This window comes from Microcaecilia unicolor, chromosome 7 (assembly GCF_901765095.1).
Source record: "Microcaecilia unicolor chromosome 7, aMicUni1.1, whole genome shotgun sequence".
Taxonomy (NCBI): domain Eukaryota; kingdom Metazoa; phylum Chordata; class Amphibia; order Gymnophiona; family Siphonopidae; genus Microcaecilia; species Microcaecilia unicolor.
In genome coordinates, this window is record NC_044037.1 from 111,614,063 (window position 1) to 111,629,853 (window position 15,791).

General features: G+C 41.5%; 1 protein-coding gene across 1 annotated transcript in view; it reads right to left on the reverse strand.

Moving 5' to 3' along the window:
• The window catches only part of LOC115474420 (3-methyl-2-oxobutanoate dehydrogenase [lipoamide] kinase, mitochondrial-like), a 171,084-nt gene that overhangs the window by 70,506 nt on the left and 84,787 nt on the right, over positions 1-15,791 (reverse strand). Inside the window, 3 exon segments of the mRNA XM_030209872.1 lie at positions 2,714-2,812; positions 9,463-9,582; positions 9,758-9,805. Coding sequence (XP_030065732.1) covers positions 2,714-2,812; positions 9,463-9,582; positions 9,758-9,805 — 267 coding nt within the window.

A 15,791-nucleotide genomic window follows, 5' to 3' on the forward strand; every position in this document is an offset into this window, starting at 1 on the left:
TTCACAGAGGAGGCTGTGCCACTGGCATGGTCCTCAATAGAGAGAGCCTGCAGGGCATCAGAAATAAGCGCTGGCAGCTCATCACGGTGGAAAATCCTCACCGCAGAGGGATTGTCCAGATCCTGAGTCACTTCTGCACCAGACTCTGGCTCCTCAGACCATGAAGGCCTGCCAGAGTCCTCCGAACCCTCACAGCCCGACCACGGGGGGGGGGGGGGGGGGGGGGGGGGAATGGAGGTGCAGCACTCTCTGAAGGGGAATGAGCCCTTCTGCGCTTCATATTCTGCCAATTATCAGGGAATAACACCTCAGAGGGCATACCCAGGCTAGAATCCACCGGGGGGGCATTAGAAGAGGACCATGCCGGGCTTTGTGGGAGAGCTCTTTTAAGCACGTATGCTTTAAGCATTAATAAGACAAAATCAGGGGAGAAAAACTCACCCTGGGCACCCGGATCTCTGCCGGGGCTAGTAGCTCCCATATCAGCCTCACTCCGAGGCCTCCCCCTGGGCTCAGGACTCTCCGTCTCAGCGGAGGTCGCGCCATGTGGTAAATTCAAAATGGCGTCCGCTGCCACCTCAGAGCGTGAAGAATCGTCGCTCGCCTTGCTCGGGACAGCTCTAACGTCTGTACAGCACGATTTACAGAGCCCCGCTGCTGATCTGCGCTTGCCACACTTGGAACAGCGCTTTACTGTCTCCGCAGCCATCGCCGAAAACGGCGGTAAAATTCAAAATGGCGGTTCGCGCCAAAATCGCCCCGATCGCGGGCCCACCCCGGAGGAGTCAGAAAACACTCTTACCTCACTGGACCGAGTATCACAGCTCCGGTCCCATAGAAAAAGGCAAGGAAAAACCTCTGTTCCAGCGTCTAAGCACGACGCAACTTTTTTTTTTTTTTTTAAATGCTGTAAGGAAAGCAGAGGTAAATAGAACTCCGGAGGCTCAGGTGAGTGGGAAAGGCTGGAAAAGGGCGAACCTGTGCGCCTGCATCCACTGTTGGTGGGGAAGGACAGGGAAAGCTAAGCAATGTGTCCACATCCACGGAGGTATGGGTAAGGCATGGAAAGGGCGAACCTATGTGCCTTTAAAGTGAAGCTGCTATAGCCTCCAACACCCCTGCTAACAACTGGCAAAAGCACAGGAGCAACCTTCAGGCAGATTTTAGATGGAGCTCGAAGAAGCTGCAGCCACTCTGCTAGGGGAGATAAAGAATACTGAAGAGAGGCAGTGGAGCAAGCTGGTATGAGGCACTGAAAAAAGTGTGCTCTCTATCTCCCTCTGCTGGTTGATGGACACAACCCATCTGTAATGGCTGCATCTGCTTGATGACAAGGCATACAAATTTGAGACATGTTTGGGTACTGGGAGTTCACGTTGATAGTATGTTTACTATGGAAAATCAGATCAGTTTATTGGTTAGAAACTCTTTTAATGCTGCAGAAATTAAGACATATTAGGAAATTGTTCGATAGTTCTGTTTTTCGTCTTCTAGTGCAAATTCTTATCTTGTCAAGTTTGGATTACCATAATATAGCATATTTGGGTTGTTCTGCCTCTCTTTGGAAAAAAATTGCAAACAGTGCAAAACACTGCGGTTCGTTTATTTATGCAGTTTCAACATTTGAGAATGTGACCCCTCTTTATTGTAAGCTTCACTGGTTGCTGGTTGGGGTTTGAATGTAGTTTAAATTAGCTACATTGGTTTATAAATTTTTGTATGGCAATGCCATTTAATATTTGATCATCTCAATCCTGAAGGCCCAGTGTTGCTTTTTTGTTTATGTAATCCTTGCTCAAAGCCCACCTCTTCAATGTTGCTTTTGGCACCTAACCTTTATACCTTTCAGGAAATCTAGACTGCCCCTATTTGACTGACTGTACATTTGTCCTTTAGATTGTAAGCTCCTTTGAGCAGGGACTGTCCTATGTTAAATTGTACAGCGCTGCGTAACCCTAGTAGCGCTTTAGAAATGTCAAGTAGTAGTATTTGTTGACATTTATTCAACTTGCTCATAGTTCAAGAGTTTATTCTCTGTAACAGTTATTTATGTTACAATTTCCGGATATTAAAAATGTGAAATTTTTTTAAACAGTTAACCTCATCATTAGCTTATCAAGCACCTTTAATTTGGAATGCATGACGTTTAGAAAAGAACTGAAGACTTCCTGTTTCAAAAGTTTGTGTTAGACAAATTTTGACTGGATAAGTTAACTGAAGATTATATTATGTCTACAACAATGAGGTTGATTTTTAACATAATTTAATTGATGCTATTGGAATTTTTTACTAGGGATGCCTAGTGATTGATTGCGATCCTCTGTAAAACAAGTAACTGCGGAATAAGTGTTTTAATGTAATGGAATGTTTACTTCAAGATATGTTGATATGCCAATCCTCTCCCCCAACACGCTTGCTGAAGGTTTTAATGAAACAGTTTTTAAAAAGAAAAAAAATATTAAGCAAACACATTGCAGTTTGACTCCCAAAGGTGTTCTTTATCCTGCTACTGCCGCCTTTTTTTTCCAGTTCATGAAGGACCAGATCAGATGCTACTGCGTGAGCAATGCTTATCTATCTAGCCTTCCTGTAAAGGAGGAAACAGCAGCCTCAGCTAGCTCAAGGTGGCAGCAGCAGAGCTGGGATTAAACCTCCTTCCCATCAATGGTAACATTAAGTTACACACAAAAACACAGTCTTGGTCAATCAATACCTTGTCCTCATGCAGAGAGAGGTGATGTGTTGCCAGCATCCGGATCCCCAGTCGTGAAGTCAGAGTCTTATCCAAGAAATATCTGATCAATTTTTCATCCTAACACACAAAAAAGGAAGGAAAGAAGAAATATCAAGACAGGTAACCAACTCCAACAATAAATTGTTTCAATGCAGAAGCTACCTCTGGGACTAAAGATCTGGTAGCACTACCTCAAGGGGAAAGAGAATGTAAAAACAGGATGTAAAAGCCTAGCTGGCTTGGTTGAAGAGTGGAAAACAGTCATTTTGAAGTTTTATTCAGTGAAGAGTAGTGTGTCACAGATAAACTTGAACAATGCAGGAGCAGCATTGCAAGAGCACCCTAGCTAAGCTATGAATTATTTTCTTCCCAATTTCACCAAGTCAAAGGAGACCTTAAAAATATACCTTCCCCAAAGCAGTGGTATAAACAGAGTCAAAAACAATACATTTCAATTTATTTGATATGCTGCAAATGAAAACTATTATCTAAATGTTTTACATACAAAATTAAATAGGGTCAGAAACAAAACCAAACAAAAGGATGCCCAAGTTACAAATAATTAAGTAAAATTAATTAAGAGTACAGATTCTAATTATCAATATGCATATTATAAGATACATAAGGAGGGTAGGATGTGTAAAAGTGTGTGCATGGGCTTTGTGAGGCTTTCTAACAATGATGAAAAAGAACAGGATAATTATTATCATATCAGGCAGGAAATACCTTTGAGAATAGCTATGTCTTGAGCATTGTCTTAAATTTTTGGAAAGAAAGTTCCAAACGTAGTTCAATAGGTATGGAGTTTTGTAGTGAGTGAGTAATAAATGCAAAACAGGATGTATAGGCAGATTTTAAGTGGTTATCAAGATGAGAGGGGACTGGTGGTATATGGAATCTGTTCAGAGGAAAGGAGAGCAGTGGAGTGCCTCAGGGGTCGGTGCTGGGGTCTATTCTGTTTAATATATTTGTGAGAGACATTGCTGAAAGGTTAAAAGGATAAGTCTGGCTTTTTGCAGATGACATGAAGATAGCCAATACAGTGGATACCCTGGAAGGAATAAAATCTATGAGAAGAGATCTCCAAACATCAGAAGAATAGTCACAAAGGTCTGGCAGTTAAAATTTAATGCTAAAAATAACATTTTAAATTATAACCCCTTACATTATATATCACATTCAATTAATATGATTACTTTAATTCAAATGCCATAAACCCAAAACAAAAAGGAATAGCGGAACGCAGCAATCACTATACTGCTGTTTATACAAATCTACATGAATTACACCTATGGACTAGAATATTAATGTCAAATAATATACAAATCTACATGAATTACACCTATGGACTAGAATATTAATGTCAAATAATATACAATTCACAGTGAAAACACTAGTTACCTGAAGACATAAATCAAAACATATATAAGATTACTAATGTTCATGAGCTACCAATCGAACACATTACCACCCTTAACGCGACTGGATATGTTCTTCTTGCCCAATGCTGATTATATAAAATCGTGGAAACAGTGTATAGATGATGATGTATTAGTTTGGCAGGGTAAAGAAGGGGAACTTGGGGATTCTGCCCAGTACCTGAATATGGTTGATAACAATATCCAGTTTGAGGCTGACATCCTACACATATTAATTTTTTGGATATTGATATAGTTCTGACGGGGGGGGGGGGGGGGGGGGGGGGGGTACTTTTGAGACCTTGGTTTTCTGTAAAAAAAAACTGATCGTAACACCATTCTCCACTACACTAGTTTCCATCACAAACCAAAGAGGGACAACATTCCGGCAGGTCAGTTTTTACAGTTAAAAAGAGTATGCTCCACCATGGACCACTTTAAACAGCAAGCAACAGGGATGTCTGCCCGTTTTGCTCAAAGGGGTTACCCCACAGCGGTTGTAAAAAGGGCATACAGGCGAGCTTTATTTGCAAATCGTGAGTGGTTACTTTATTCCTCTAAAAGTTCAAAGGGGGATGCTTTGGTGTGTGTATTACCTTTTTCTTTGCAAACTAAAGCTATATAGTCTATAATATTAAAATACTGGCATGTCTTGGCTGTCCATCAACCCCTTCGGGATCCACCGATGTCTGCTTTTTGTAGGGGACGTAATTTAGGGGAGATGGTAAGTAACCCAAAAATTCAAAATCAGGAATCAAAGGGCCACTTTAAATGTGGCAGATGTATATATTACTGTTATTGAAATTACAAAGGTTTAAAGATTAAAGTAATCATATTAATCTCCAATCGATGATAGCTCAAAGCCTCACAACTTTTTTTTCCCTACTCAGTGGAAACAGGTCTCTATTTTTCCCAAAATCAAAGACCCTAAAGGGATCTGGCTACTTGCTCTATTGCTCAGGTTCCTTTTGTCACCAAGACCATAGAACATTTAGTCTTAAGATCATTTGGAGAAAATCAGCTCACTTTACCCCAATAAAATTGGATTCATAAAACTCCATAGCACCAAGACACCCTTCTGGGAGTTAAAGCTTATATTTATCATGCTTGTGACCAAGGTAAAACCCCTCTTCTCATCTCACTGGACCTAACATCAGCATTCAAATGGTGGACCATTCCTTACTTCTAAATAGACTACATGATGTAGGGATTAGAGGTACTGCCTTAGAATGGTTTTGTTCTTATCTTTCAGACAGACACAATTCAATTCATTAGCACAATGCCACATAATGCCATACCTAGACCCTACACAGTCACCTCTGGTGTTCAACAAGGATCCCTTTCTGGACCTGACCCATTTCAGTATCTTCTACCCCCTCTCTCATACTTTCAGTCTCTTGGCCTGATACCTTTTGTTTATGCTGATAACATTCAAATTCTGACCAGTATTATGAATGATGACCCGGCTTAAATTGCAACTCTTAATCAAAACCTGTCCAATATCATGGAAACCCATAAACTTAAGCTGAATAGACCTAAATCCCATAGCATGTTTTTTGGTCACAGGAGATGCCCTAATTCTATTAGCAGGGACACCAATAACCCTTGTCATTTCTAGAGTCTTAGGAATACTTTTCGATGAGATTTTGAATTGCCAGGCAAAGTTTGCCTCGCATCACCTTATGCCTGGAACAGACTTCCCGAGCCCATACGCCATGCGCCCTCCCTGCCCATTTTCAAGTCCTTACTCAAAGCCCATCTCTTCTCCCTTGCTTTTGGCGCCTAACCACCTTTCCCACTCATGATACTACACTCAATACATAGTTTGTTACCTTTAGATTGTAAGCTCTCTTGAGCAGGGACTGTCCTTCCTCATGTTTAAACTTGTACAGCGCTGCGTAACCATAGCAGCACTATAGAAATGCTAAGTAGTAGTAGTAGAGCAACATTAGTCAAACATTTTTTAGACTCAAACAGATCCACTCAGTATGTCATCTCTTTGACAAACCAGCTCTTCGTATCTTAATCCACTCATTTGTAATGACCCAGCTAGATTAATGTAACTCACTGCTTTACGGATCTTGCAAACAAGTAATTCGTCTACAAATCGTCCAACATTTCAAACATGTTACACCATTTATGAAAGAAGATTGGTTACCTGTCACCTCAAGAATCTCTTTTAAACTGCTCACTTTGGTTCATAAAGCCTTTCATTCTGGCGTTCCTTTATATCTTTCCTGCTTACTTATATCTTATGCTCCAGCTAGGGCCCTCCGCTCCTCGCAGGCCAATAACCTCACAGTCCCTTCCCTTCGTACCGTCTACCATAATTTTTCCCGTTCTCGTATTTTAGTGTAATAGGCCCTTACTCTGTGGAATGCCCTCCCCTCTGCTTTACGGCTTGAGGAGTCTTTTGTAAGATTTAAATAAGGTCTAAAAGTGTTTGTTTGTTTTTTAAATCTCAAAATGCATACCTCCTCCATAGTTCTTTGCCTTTATGCTCGATGATGGACTCCCAGTCTCCTGCAGCTGCTTTATTACTCTCTGCTATCAAGTTTTTCCTTCTTTGCTGAATTTATTGTATTTCCTTACATTTCCTTTATTTCTACATTGTAAACTGCCTAGAAAATAATATCTAAAGAGCAGTATATCAAATATTAATAAACTTGAAACTCAAACTTGCCTCAGCTTCTGGGTAAGGCAAAGGGTGGTCCTCCTCCCTCGTTACCTTCAGTCTCTCAATGCCAAATCACTATTACTAACTTTCTGGCTCCTCTTGTAATTGGCAAGGGCTGCTGTTGGGTCGAGGAACAGTCCCAATTTAGCAAGCTATTTATCGCTTAGCCCTCTTGGTCCTGAACCCCTTCCACAGTCAGGTGCTCTCAGCTTGCAGCAGTCGTGTTCAGAGTAGTCATCTAGGGCGATTCCTGAAGATGTGAGAAGGGTTACAGTCAATCCCTGGCCAAGTCAAACCCGCACCGTTGCCCAAGGGGGTGGGAATGTCAAGCTTGGAAAGACACACCAAGATTGACCATAATCTGAAAGGTTCCAGCCATGAAGAACAAACGGAGAATATAGTAGTTCCCTCCAGCCTATGGAAAGCCTTTGGGGATAACATTAGAGGCACTCTGGTCAGCAGTAGAGAATCTTCACAAGGTTTGATCCTCATTTGTTGCTACTACATTATTTTCTATGAACAATTTGAAAGATGTGGAAAGTGAATTTACAAATCTTTAGACCTGAAAAATTGGAAAACTTTACACCTGACAAAAAAATCTACAGTACTGCTATTTCTCAAGATAAAGCGTTATTCTTAAGAATGATTGAGAATTTGGAGAACAACTGGAATCGGAATCTAAGGTTTCTTAACTTTCCACAATCTGACTTTTTGTCTGTGAAAGATTTGTTTCTTAAGTTTCTTATTATAATTTTGGGATATCTTGAAACTGTGTCTCCACCTTTACAGAAAATTTATCATTTATCTCAAGGGATTAGATCTGGAGAAAGACTGGCTTCACTGGATGTTTCATCTACGTGGGAATCTTCAATGGACGAAATAAAAAAAATAAAAAAAGAAAGAAACCTACTTTGATAGTTTCTTTTGTATTTTTACACGATAAGGAGGCAATCGCCAAATTTTACAATTGGGCTAAAGACAAGTTTCTAGGGAGTTAAAGCTTTCATTAAGGAAGAAGGCATTTTCTTGAATTAAAACAATTCATAATTTTTTTGGAGCCACCTTTCAACAGATTTCCATGTAAACATTTGATTACTCTACAACATTTTTCAACCAGTGTACCATAGGAACTCTCCAGGTTTGCCGCGGTGGAGAGTTGCAAGGGAACAGGATTTACAGGAATCCTATGGAGTCTGGGGGAATCCCCTCCATGTCCGCAGGGATCCCATGGGGTTGGAGATAGTTCCTGCGGGGTTCTCATGAGAGTGAGCACCTTCTTTCGGAAGTCTGGGCTTACTGCTGCATTGTAGATTCGTGTCAGCCACAGAAGCCACGTTGCACTGACAACATATCTCTGGGAGCGCCCACTACTAATAGTCTGAACTTGTAACTACTGCACTATGGATTTGTTCCGGGGGGGGGGTTCCATTGAGGGCTTCTTGCTGGGAGCATCCTCTACTGGCAGTTGGGAGCACTGCAGTCGCTGTGGGAAAAGTGCAGTGGAGAAGAAGCTGAGAGGTTTACCTGTGGTTGAAGGCTGCAGTGGCGCAGGAGAAAGTCATTAAGGAGCAGAAATACAACCAGCAGCTGAAGTAGGAGTCGCGTTTCAGCTGGGGACAGCAGCAGAGAGGTCGCCAGCTTTGGTTTTCTTTTCTTAATCTCTGAAGCTGGTGTTACTTGTGCTGGTTCTGTTTGGAAAGTGTTGCTAGGGTGACAGGAATCCCACTCCCTTGGGTTTCCTTCCTTCCTACCTGAGAAACATACTTTGTGCAGAGCTGACAAAGCAGCCGGTAGGTCGTGCTTGCCATCCTTCTTGCTGGGTAGCCTGGGATCTCTGTCGCACATGCAGTTTTCGCTGCAGCTGTGGAAAATGTCTTTAAGGGCCGATACAGGATGTAACAGAGGAGAGATCCTTCAAGCCTTATTTCTGTAAGCATGCAGGCCCGGGCGTAGATATCTGATTAAAGTGACATTGTACTTGTTTGGGATCTACTGGATCCATACTTTGGAAAAGTTTCTATATTTTTGTTCCACTGTTGGCCAGGCTGCCCCTCTTTCCTTGCTGCAGAGTAGATAAATCGATCCTATGAATCTTAATACTCGTTTGTTAAATGATATCCTTAAGAAACTGATGGTGTGCCTTGACAATTTTTGCACTTTTTGTAAGTGAGCTGTGAGAAGAAAAAGATTGAAAATCACTGCTCTACAAAATAATCGTTATGTTTTCTGTGAAACGTTTCAGTAAAGTTTTTTTTTCTGGAAAGCAAAGGTGTATCTCTAAGGTTTATAAACTAATTGGGTGAACATGTTATTTCACAACATATTAGACATTTATGCAAGAGGATTTGATTGCTCCTTGTTTATTGAAAGTTTCTTTTTTTTTTTCTTCTCTTAATACAGCATCTTCCTATGGTATTTTCCTGATTTTTGTCCCACTCCATTGTGGACTATAATCCTTATTTTTCTTCTTCATTTTTCTTTTTTTGTTATTATATTCCATGCATTGAATGTAATAATACCTGGTTTAATTGTTTGTTTCCTTTTCAAAGTATTATCTTTGATTGTACATTTACATTAATACAAAAAAAGGGAGAAAGCCCTAGGTCCATCTACCACATACTCTTAGAGGTTACCTGGATGTGCTTGCGGCTTTCTCGTAATCCCTCTGCCAGTTGTGTCACCACATCCTTGTGGTCATCCAATAGCTGGCGTAGGTTTTTGCAATACTGGCTCTCCATTTCCTGGTCTGTGATCTGTGGAAAGAAAAACAAAAGCGAATGAGAAAATCTCCATCTCTCTCAATTCAAGGGAAGTTTAGGAATGACAGGAGCACCATTATTCAGTGCAACAGTAAAAACTGCCAGCTGGATTTTTTTTTTTGTTTAAATGGCATTCTCCTTGATCACGGCAATTCAGCAGGTGACTTACTGGTGGGAACTCGCTCAGTATCTGGAAAGCTCGGATGTATAGCTCATGCTGAAGAAAAAGGAAAAAAAGAGTTTATTTAAAATAAAGCACTATATATTCTGCTGATTTCACAGGATACTCAGCAGCTTAAAGATAGGAAACATCAGAAATCAAAATACATTTTTTTAAAATCACAATGCAATATAAAGTGAAATGAAAAAGTCCCTCCCCCCCCCCCAAAAAAAAAAAAAAAAAATTTCCTGTATTATTGCATATATATCACAACAAATGTTTTTTGATATTTCAATAAAATATATTAGACAAAGGGAACCCAAGTAAATAAAAGTTTTGGGGTCTTTTCTGAGCTCACTATTCCTAAGTGACAGACATTCATATCTGATTCCACTAGAAAAAGCATCAAGTGGTGTTATGCTACATACATTTTGTTTCTATTCTGCAACAAACTATCAAGTTCTATGCGGATTACACATCAACAAAAAATTGGACACAATGAATCCAAGAATTACAAAATTAAATAATCGATATCCTTCATAACTAGGACAGAAATTTCTTAAACAGCAAGGTTTTAAGGTAATTGCAGAAAATCAAATAATCAGCAATAACTCAAATATAAATTGGCAACAAATTCCATATCATTACAGCTTGGTAATAAATTGACAAATTAAACATCTCTCAAGATTTAACCCCCTTAACTGTCAGATAAAGTAATAAAACTCTTATGAAGAAGAATGGCCCATGATGTAAGAGGGAGCCAAACCATTTAAAATCTTAAAAATAATAGTACATATTTTGAACTGGATTCTAGCCTCAATCGGAAGCCAACAGTGCAAAAAAAGAGAAGGTCTTACTTTCCTCGAGTCCCTGCACAGACCAGTCAGATGAATGGTTATGCCTTTTTCTACTAGCAGATGGAGACTGAGAAGCACTAAACCAATGACATTACCCTATATATCTTGTGAAGTCTTTTCCTAGTCAGTATTTTGATAAGGCAAAAGAGTAACCAACTTCCCCACAAACCAAGGTAACAAGAAACAACCAAAATTCAAGTGTAATATCCATTCATACCCAAGGCCTCAGTATGCTGCAGGATGCACAAAAGTCAGAACCATTAAACGTTGTCATTCAACTCTCCACGATAAAAAGCCACAGGCAGGTTCTGAAGGGACTCAAGGAAAGTAAATTAACAATTAAGCCCCAGTTTCTCCTTCCTTATCATCCCTCCAGACAAGTCCAGATGCATGGGAAGTATTCAAGCACTATTTACTGAGAGCAGGACCCAGACAAACTCGATACCAGCGCTTAAGCCTCAAACGCTGCACTCTGTGAAGCCTACATATCTGAACAGTAATGGCCCAAAAAAGAAAGCAATGACAACCAGGTAACTGCCCTGCAAATCTCCGCGGTGGAATCAGACCATGTACGGTCCATGATAAAGTGGGCCTTCAGCATTGACACAATAGCTTCCTTAATCCAGGACGCTTTATCTTTCCTTGTCCCTACGAAAACAAAAAGCTAATCTGAGCACCAAAACTCCTCCATCCTCTTCAGACAGTGGCATAAAATCTGCCAGATGTCCAATCAATGGAGTCAATCCAAGTACCTTCCCCTTTCAGTACCCTGAAAACCCAGGAGAGACCAACTGATTTATGTGAAACATGGACACCACCTTGGGGAGAAAGGAAGGCATGAGAGCACCTGCAATTCTGAAATCCTCTTTACTGAGCAGATAGCCACCAAAACACGACTTTCAGTATAATATCCTTCAAGGAGGCTTCCCTATGGGTGCCTGCAGCAAAACTAAAAGGACCAAATGGGGTGGGGGGGGGGGGGAGTAGAGCGCAAGAAATTCAATCCCCTCAGCAAGTGCACCACATCTGGGTGAAATACTAACAACCACACCATCACCAAACCTCTACAGCATGAGATAGCTGCTATCTGCAGCCTGAGGGAAGCTAAAGCCAATCCCTTGTCCAAACCATCTTGCCAAAAATCCAAAATCTCTGAAATCAAGGTCAGCAAGGGAACTACACCTCAAAGATACACCCTGATATAAACCAAAGGGGTCAAAGTCTTCATAGAGTACAGGAGAGTAGCTATGATCTGGTTGGAATATTCTCTCTTCCAGAGTCTCAATCTTTCAAGAGCCATGCCATAAGACAGAATGGAAACAGGCCTGGCATCCTGATCAGACCCTGAACGAAGAAGTCCTCCATTGTTTGAAGTATTATCAAACCTCAACTTCTTGAGATCCCTTACCATGGTCTTCTTGGCCAAACCAGCCCCATGAAGAACACAGCCCCCCCCCCCCCACTTCAAATGGCTTTCTAGCCTATTAATGATGCTGCCCAGTATGGGCCACGGAGGGAACATGTAAAGTAACCAGGTTCAGGGCCATGAGTGCAACAACACATCCAATGCTGCTTACTAACGGCCATTCAATCAACTGAAAAACTTGGGAATCTTTGTATTCTCGGCTGTCTCTATGAGATTCATGACCGGTCTTCCACACTGGTGTACTATGTGATCAAAGGCCTCTCCCACCAGATTCCACTCTCCTGAGTCCAAGATGTTACTGCTACCCCCCCCCCCCCCCCCCAAAAAAAAAAAAACCCTGCTTGTACATTTCTATATTCTGGCCACACATGCTGCTATGAGATCCAAAAGGTGACACTTGGCCCAATAGAAGAGCACTTTGACCTCCTCCCATATGAGGTGACTCTTGTTTCCTCCCTGCCAACTGACATAAGCCACTACTGTGGCGTTGTATGAAAGAACCTGTACAGCCTTGTTCCAATTCAGAGGCAGGCAGGCTAGGAGCACTACACACATGAGTCTTGCCTCCAGCTGATTGATTGTCAAGATGCTTCACACACCATCAACTCAAGCCACCACTCCCAGCCAATGGCATCTGTTATGATCAAGATCTAGTCCATCTTCAGGATCACACCTCTCCTTAGATTTGGGAATGGAAGTCCTCACTTCCCCCACAGGGGCAATACCACACTCTAACCTTGGCTCTGTAGGGACCACCGGGACAGCAGTGAGTAACTTGTCCATGTTTTCTTTCTTATCACTCAATGAGGTCAAGGTGGTGTACAGGATAAAAAACATAGCAAAAAGGAACGTCACTGAGTGATAAGAAAGAAAACATGAACAAGCCACTCATATCCAACAAAATTAGGGAGGAGGGGAGGAGAGAAAGAAGAACTGGAACTGAAGATGATCTCAGGCTCTTGATCTCGTCTTCTCCAGTAAGGTCCAGATTTGCAACTGTAACTTGCACGCCCTCTTATCAGTCAAGGACACAAAAAAGCAATTAGAATGCTAGGAATTATTAGGAAAGGGATGGAAACTAAGACAAAGAATATTATAATGCCTGTGTATTACTCTATGGTGCGACCTTTCCTTGAATATTATGCAAATTCTTCATAGCATTTTAGTCAAGGGCAATATTGCACTTACTATATTCTGAGATATCTGTGCAGCTTTTCATCTGGTAGATCACTCTTCTCTCTCATTTATCTGACATTGGAATTTCTGGTTTGGTTCACGGATGGTTCTCTTTTATCTAACCGCTCTTTCATAGTTTACTTCAACTCTACGTCCTCTTCTCATTATCCTCTTAAACGTGGTGTTCCTCAAAGTTCAGTTCTATCTCCATTACATTTCAATCTTTTTAACAGTCCATTAGCTACTCTTATTCAAATCATTTAATATTAAATTTTTCATTTACACAGATGATATAACTATTTCCAGTCCCCCTCCCCTCAATATTGATTTGCAACCTCTTCAAGACTATTTTTCTGCTCTCACTGTGTGGCTCACTACTAACAAATTGAAATTGAACCCAGAAAACACGACTGCTTGCTGGATCTCTGGCCCCTTATCCCAACCTACCTGTACCCATACCCTTTTTGGTCTCCCTATTCATCCAGTTTCCTCCTTTTGTTATTTGGGAGTTTGTTTTGATTCACAGTTATCCTTTAAACAAATTTCTGAAGTAACTATACTTGGTTTCTCAGTACTTCGTCTTCTCTGATCTGTACATCTCACCTTGGACTATGATTCCCTTCATACAGCATTGCACACTTCTCTTACCCCTCGAACCATTGTAACACAATATATGCTGGTCTTCCTTCTTCCCAAACAACTAGAAACACTCCAGAACTGTGCAGCATGTTTTATTTGTAAGGCTAAAAGATATGGAGGGGCATTTCAGATATGATGTCTGAACTCGAATCTGGATGTGTTGCAAAAAACGTCCAAAAATCCAGTAGCAAACATGGCCATTGTCAAACTAGCAAAACATCCAATTTTTTGTTTAGAAAATAGACATCTGCTAAATGTTTCTGTGCTAAGTGTATCCATCTTTTAGGACCACTTTTGGAACAAAAATGGCCAAGGGGAAAAAAAATGCACAAAGGAACGTATAGGGGTCAGAATTCTTAATAGCCCGGTCACATAGACATCCCAGCAGAACAGTGGGACATCCTAGGGAGCACGGCAGTGGAATTCACATAAAAGGTCCTAGGTACATATCTATTACCCCCTTATATTGCATGGGGAGCCCTCCAAAACCCACCAAAAACCTATTGTACCCAACAGTACACCACTACAATAGCAATGAAGGTGCCACCTATACGTAGGTACAGTAGGTTTTTGGAGGGCTCACACTTTCCATCACAAGTGTAAAGTTAGAGTGGGATATGGGCCTGGGTCCAGTTCTCTACAGAGCACTGCACTGACCACTAGGCTACTCCAGGGCAGTGGTGTACCGAGGGTGGGGTGGTGGTCCGTCCTGGGTGCATGCTGCAGGGGGGTGCAGGGAGTTACTTCCTGTTCCGTGGCAGAGGGAGCAGGAAACCGGCGGAGCCGACAGCCACGAGGCTGCTCCTATCACCTCAGGAGGTAAGAGCAATGCAGGAGGGACGGTTTGGAGGTGATGCACTGGGGGGGGGGGGGGGGGGGGGGGGAGATGACGCTGCACCCAGAGGGGAGATGCAGCACCCCAGGCTTTTTAGTTTGGTCCATGTAGGACTGTCGACTGGTGGTTGGTTTCTGGAACACTTTAGTTGGCATGTCCTCAGATGAATGCTTTGCCCATCCTTTATACTTAACGGTGTTTCTTTCTTTTAATATTTTCACATTTGATTTTACTATACACCACATAGATCCATATATTTAGAATATGCAGTATATCAAGCTTTAATAACCATAAACAACTGGGCACTAGAAATTACGTGCCACATTTATACATGCTGGGCACCAGTCTACAAAAACATTTATGCATGTTAAGTACAAAAATTCCTTAATAAAATATTAGAACTACAGTCTGTTAGGAACCCTCTTCTTTATGAGAAATGACTGTTTAAACCTGGGTCAGTTAGATGATGGCTTGTTCGAATGTATTGCTTATTGGGCCCCTTCAAAATACCTATATGAAGCAGTGGGGGAGGGGGAGAGAAAAAAAAAAGAAGCTGAATATCTTGATTTTTGCGTACTGGCCTCCACTGTGGTTTAAATTACTTACATGCTCAATCTCTACAACTTTATTAAATATGCAAGTTTGTATCTTTCAGGGATTGTGTTACACTGCCAAATTTTGCAGATTGGAACCCCACTGTGTCTGCTGGCATCAATGTGTATGGAGCAGATAAATTATTAATTAAGAAAATAAAAACATAAAAGTTTGATAGAAAAAAAAAAAGAGTTGGGAACAACCAACCTTTAAGTACCGATGTCTATGTCGAAGGACCGGACTGAGCCCCAAAAAGGTTTTCTCGCTGGGCCTCTCGAGACGCTTGGGTCCATTTCTTCTTACGAAGACAAAGACTACAAGCGGCTGGGCTGTGGTCGGGCCCAAGGCACTGGATACACCAAGCGTGGGTATCGGTACCTGAGATCATCCGGTTGCACCGAGTACAACGCTTGAAGCCGCTGGGTGTCTTCGATGACATGGAAGGAAAAATGGCTTCGGTGAAATCAAAAGACGCGCTTGTGCCTAAAAACAGAAAAAGGCACAAAAGAGAAATGG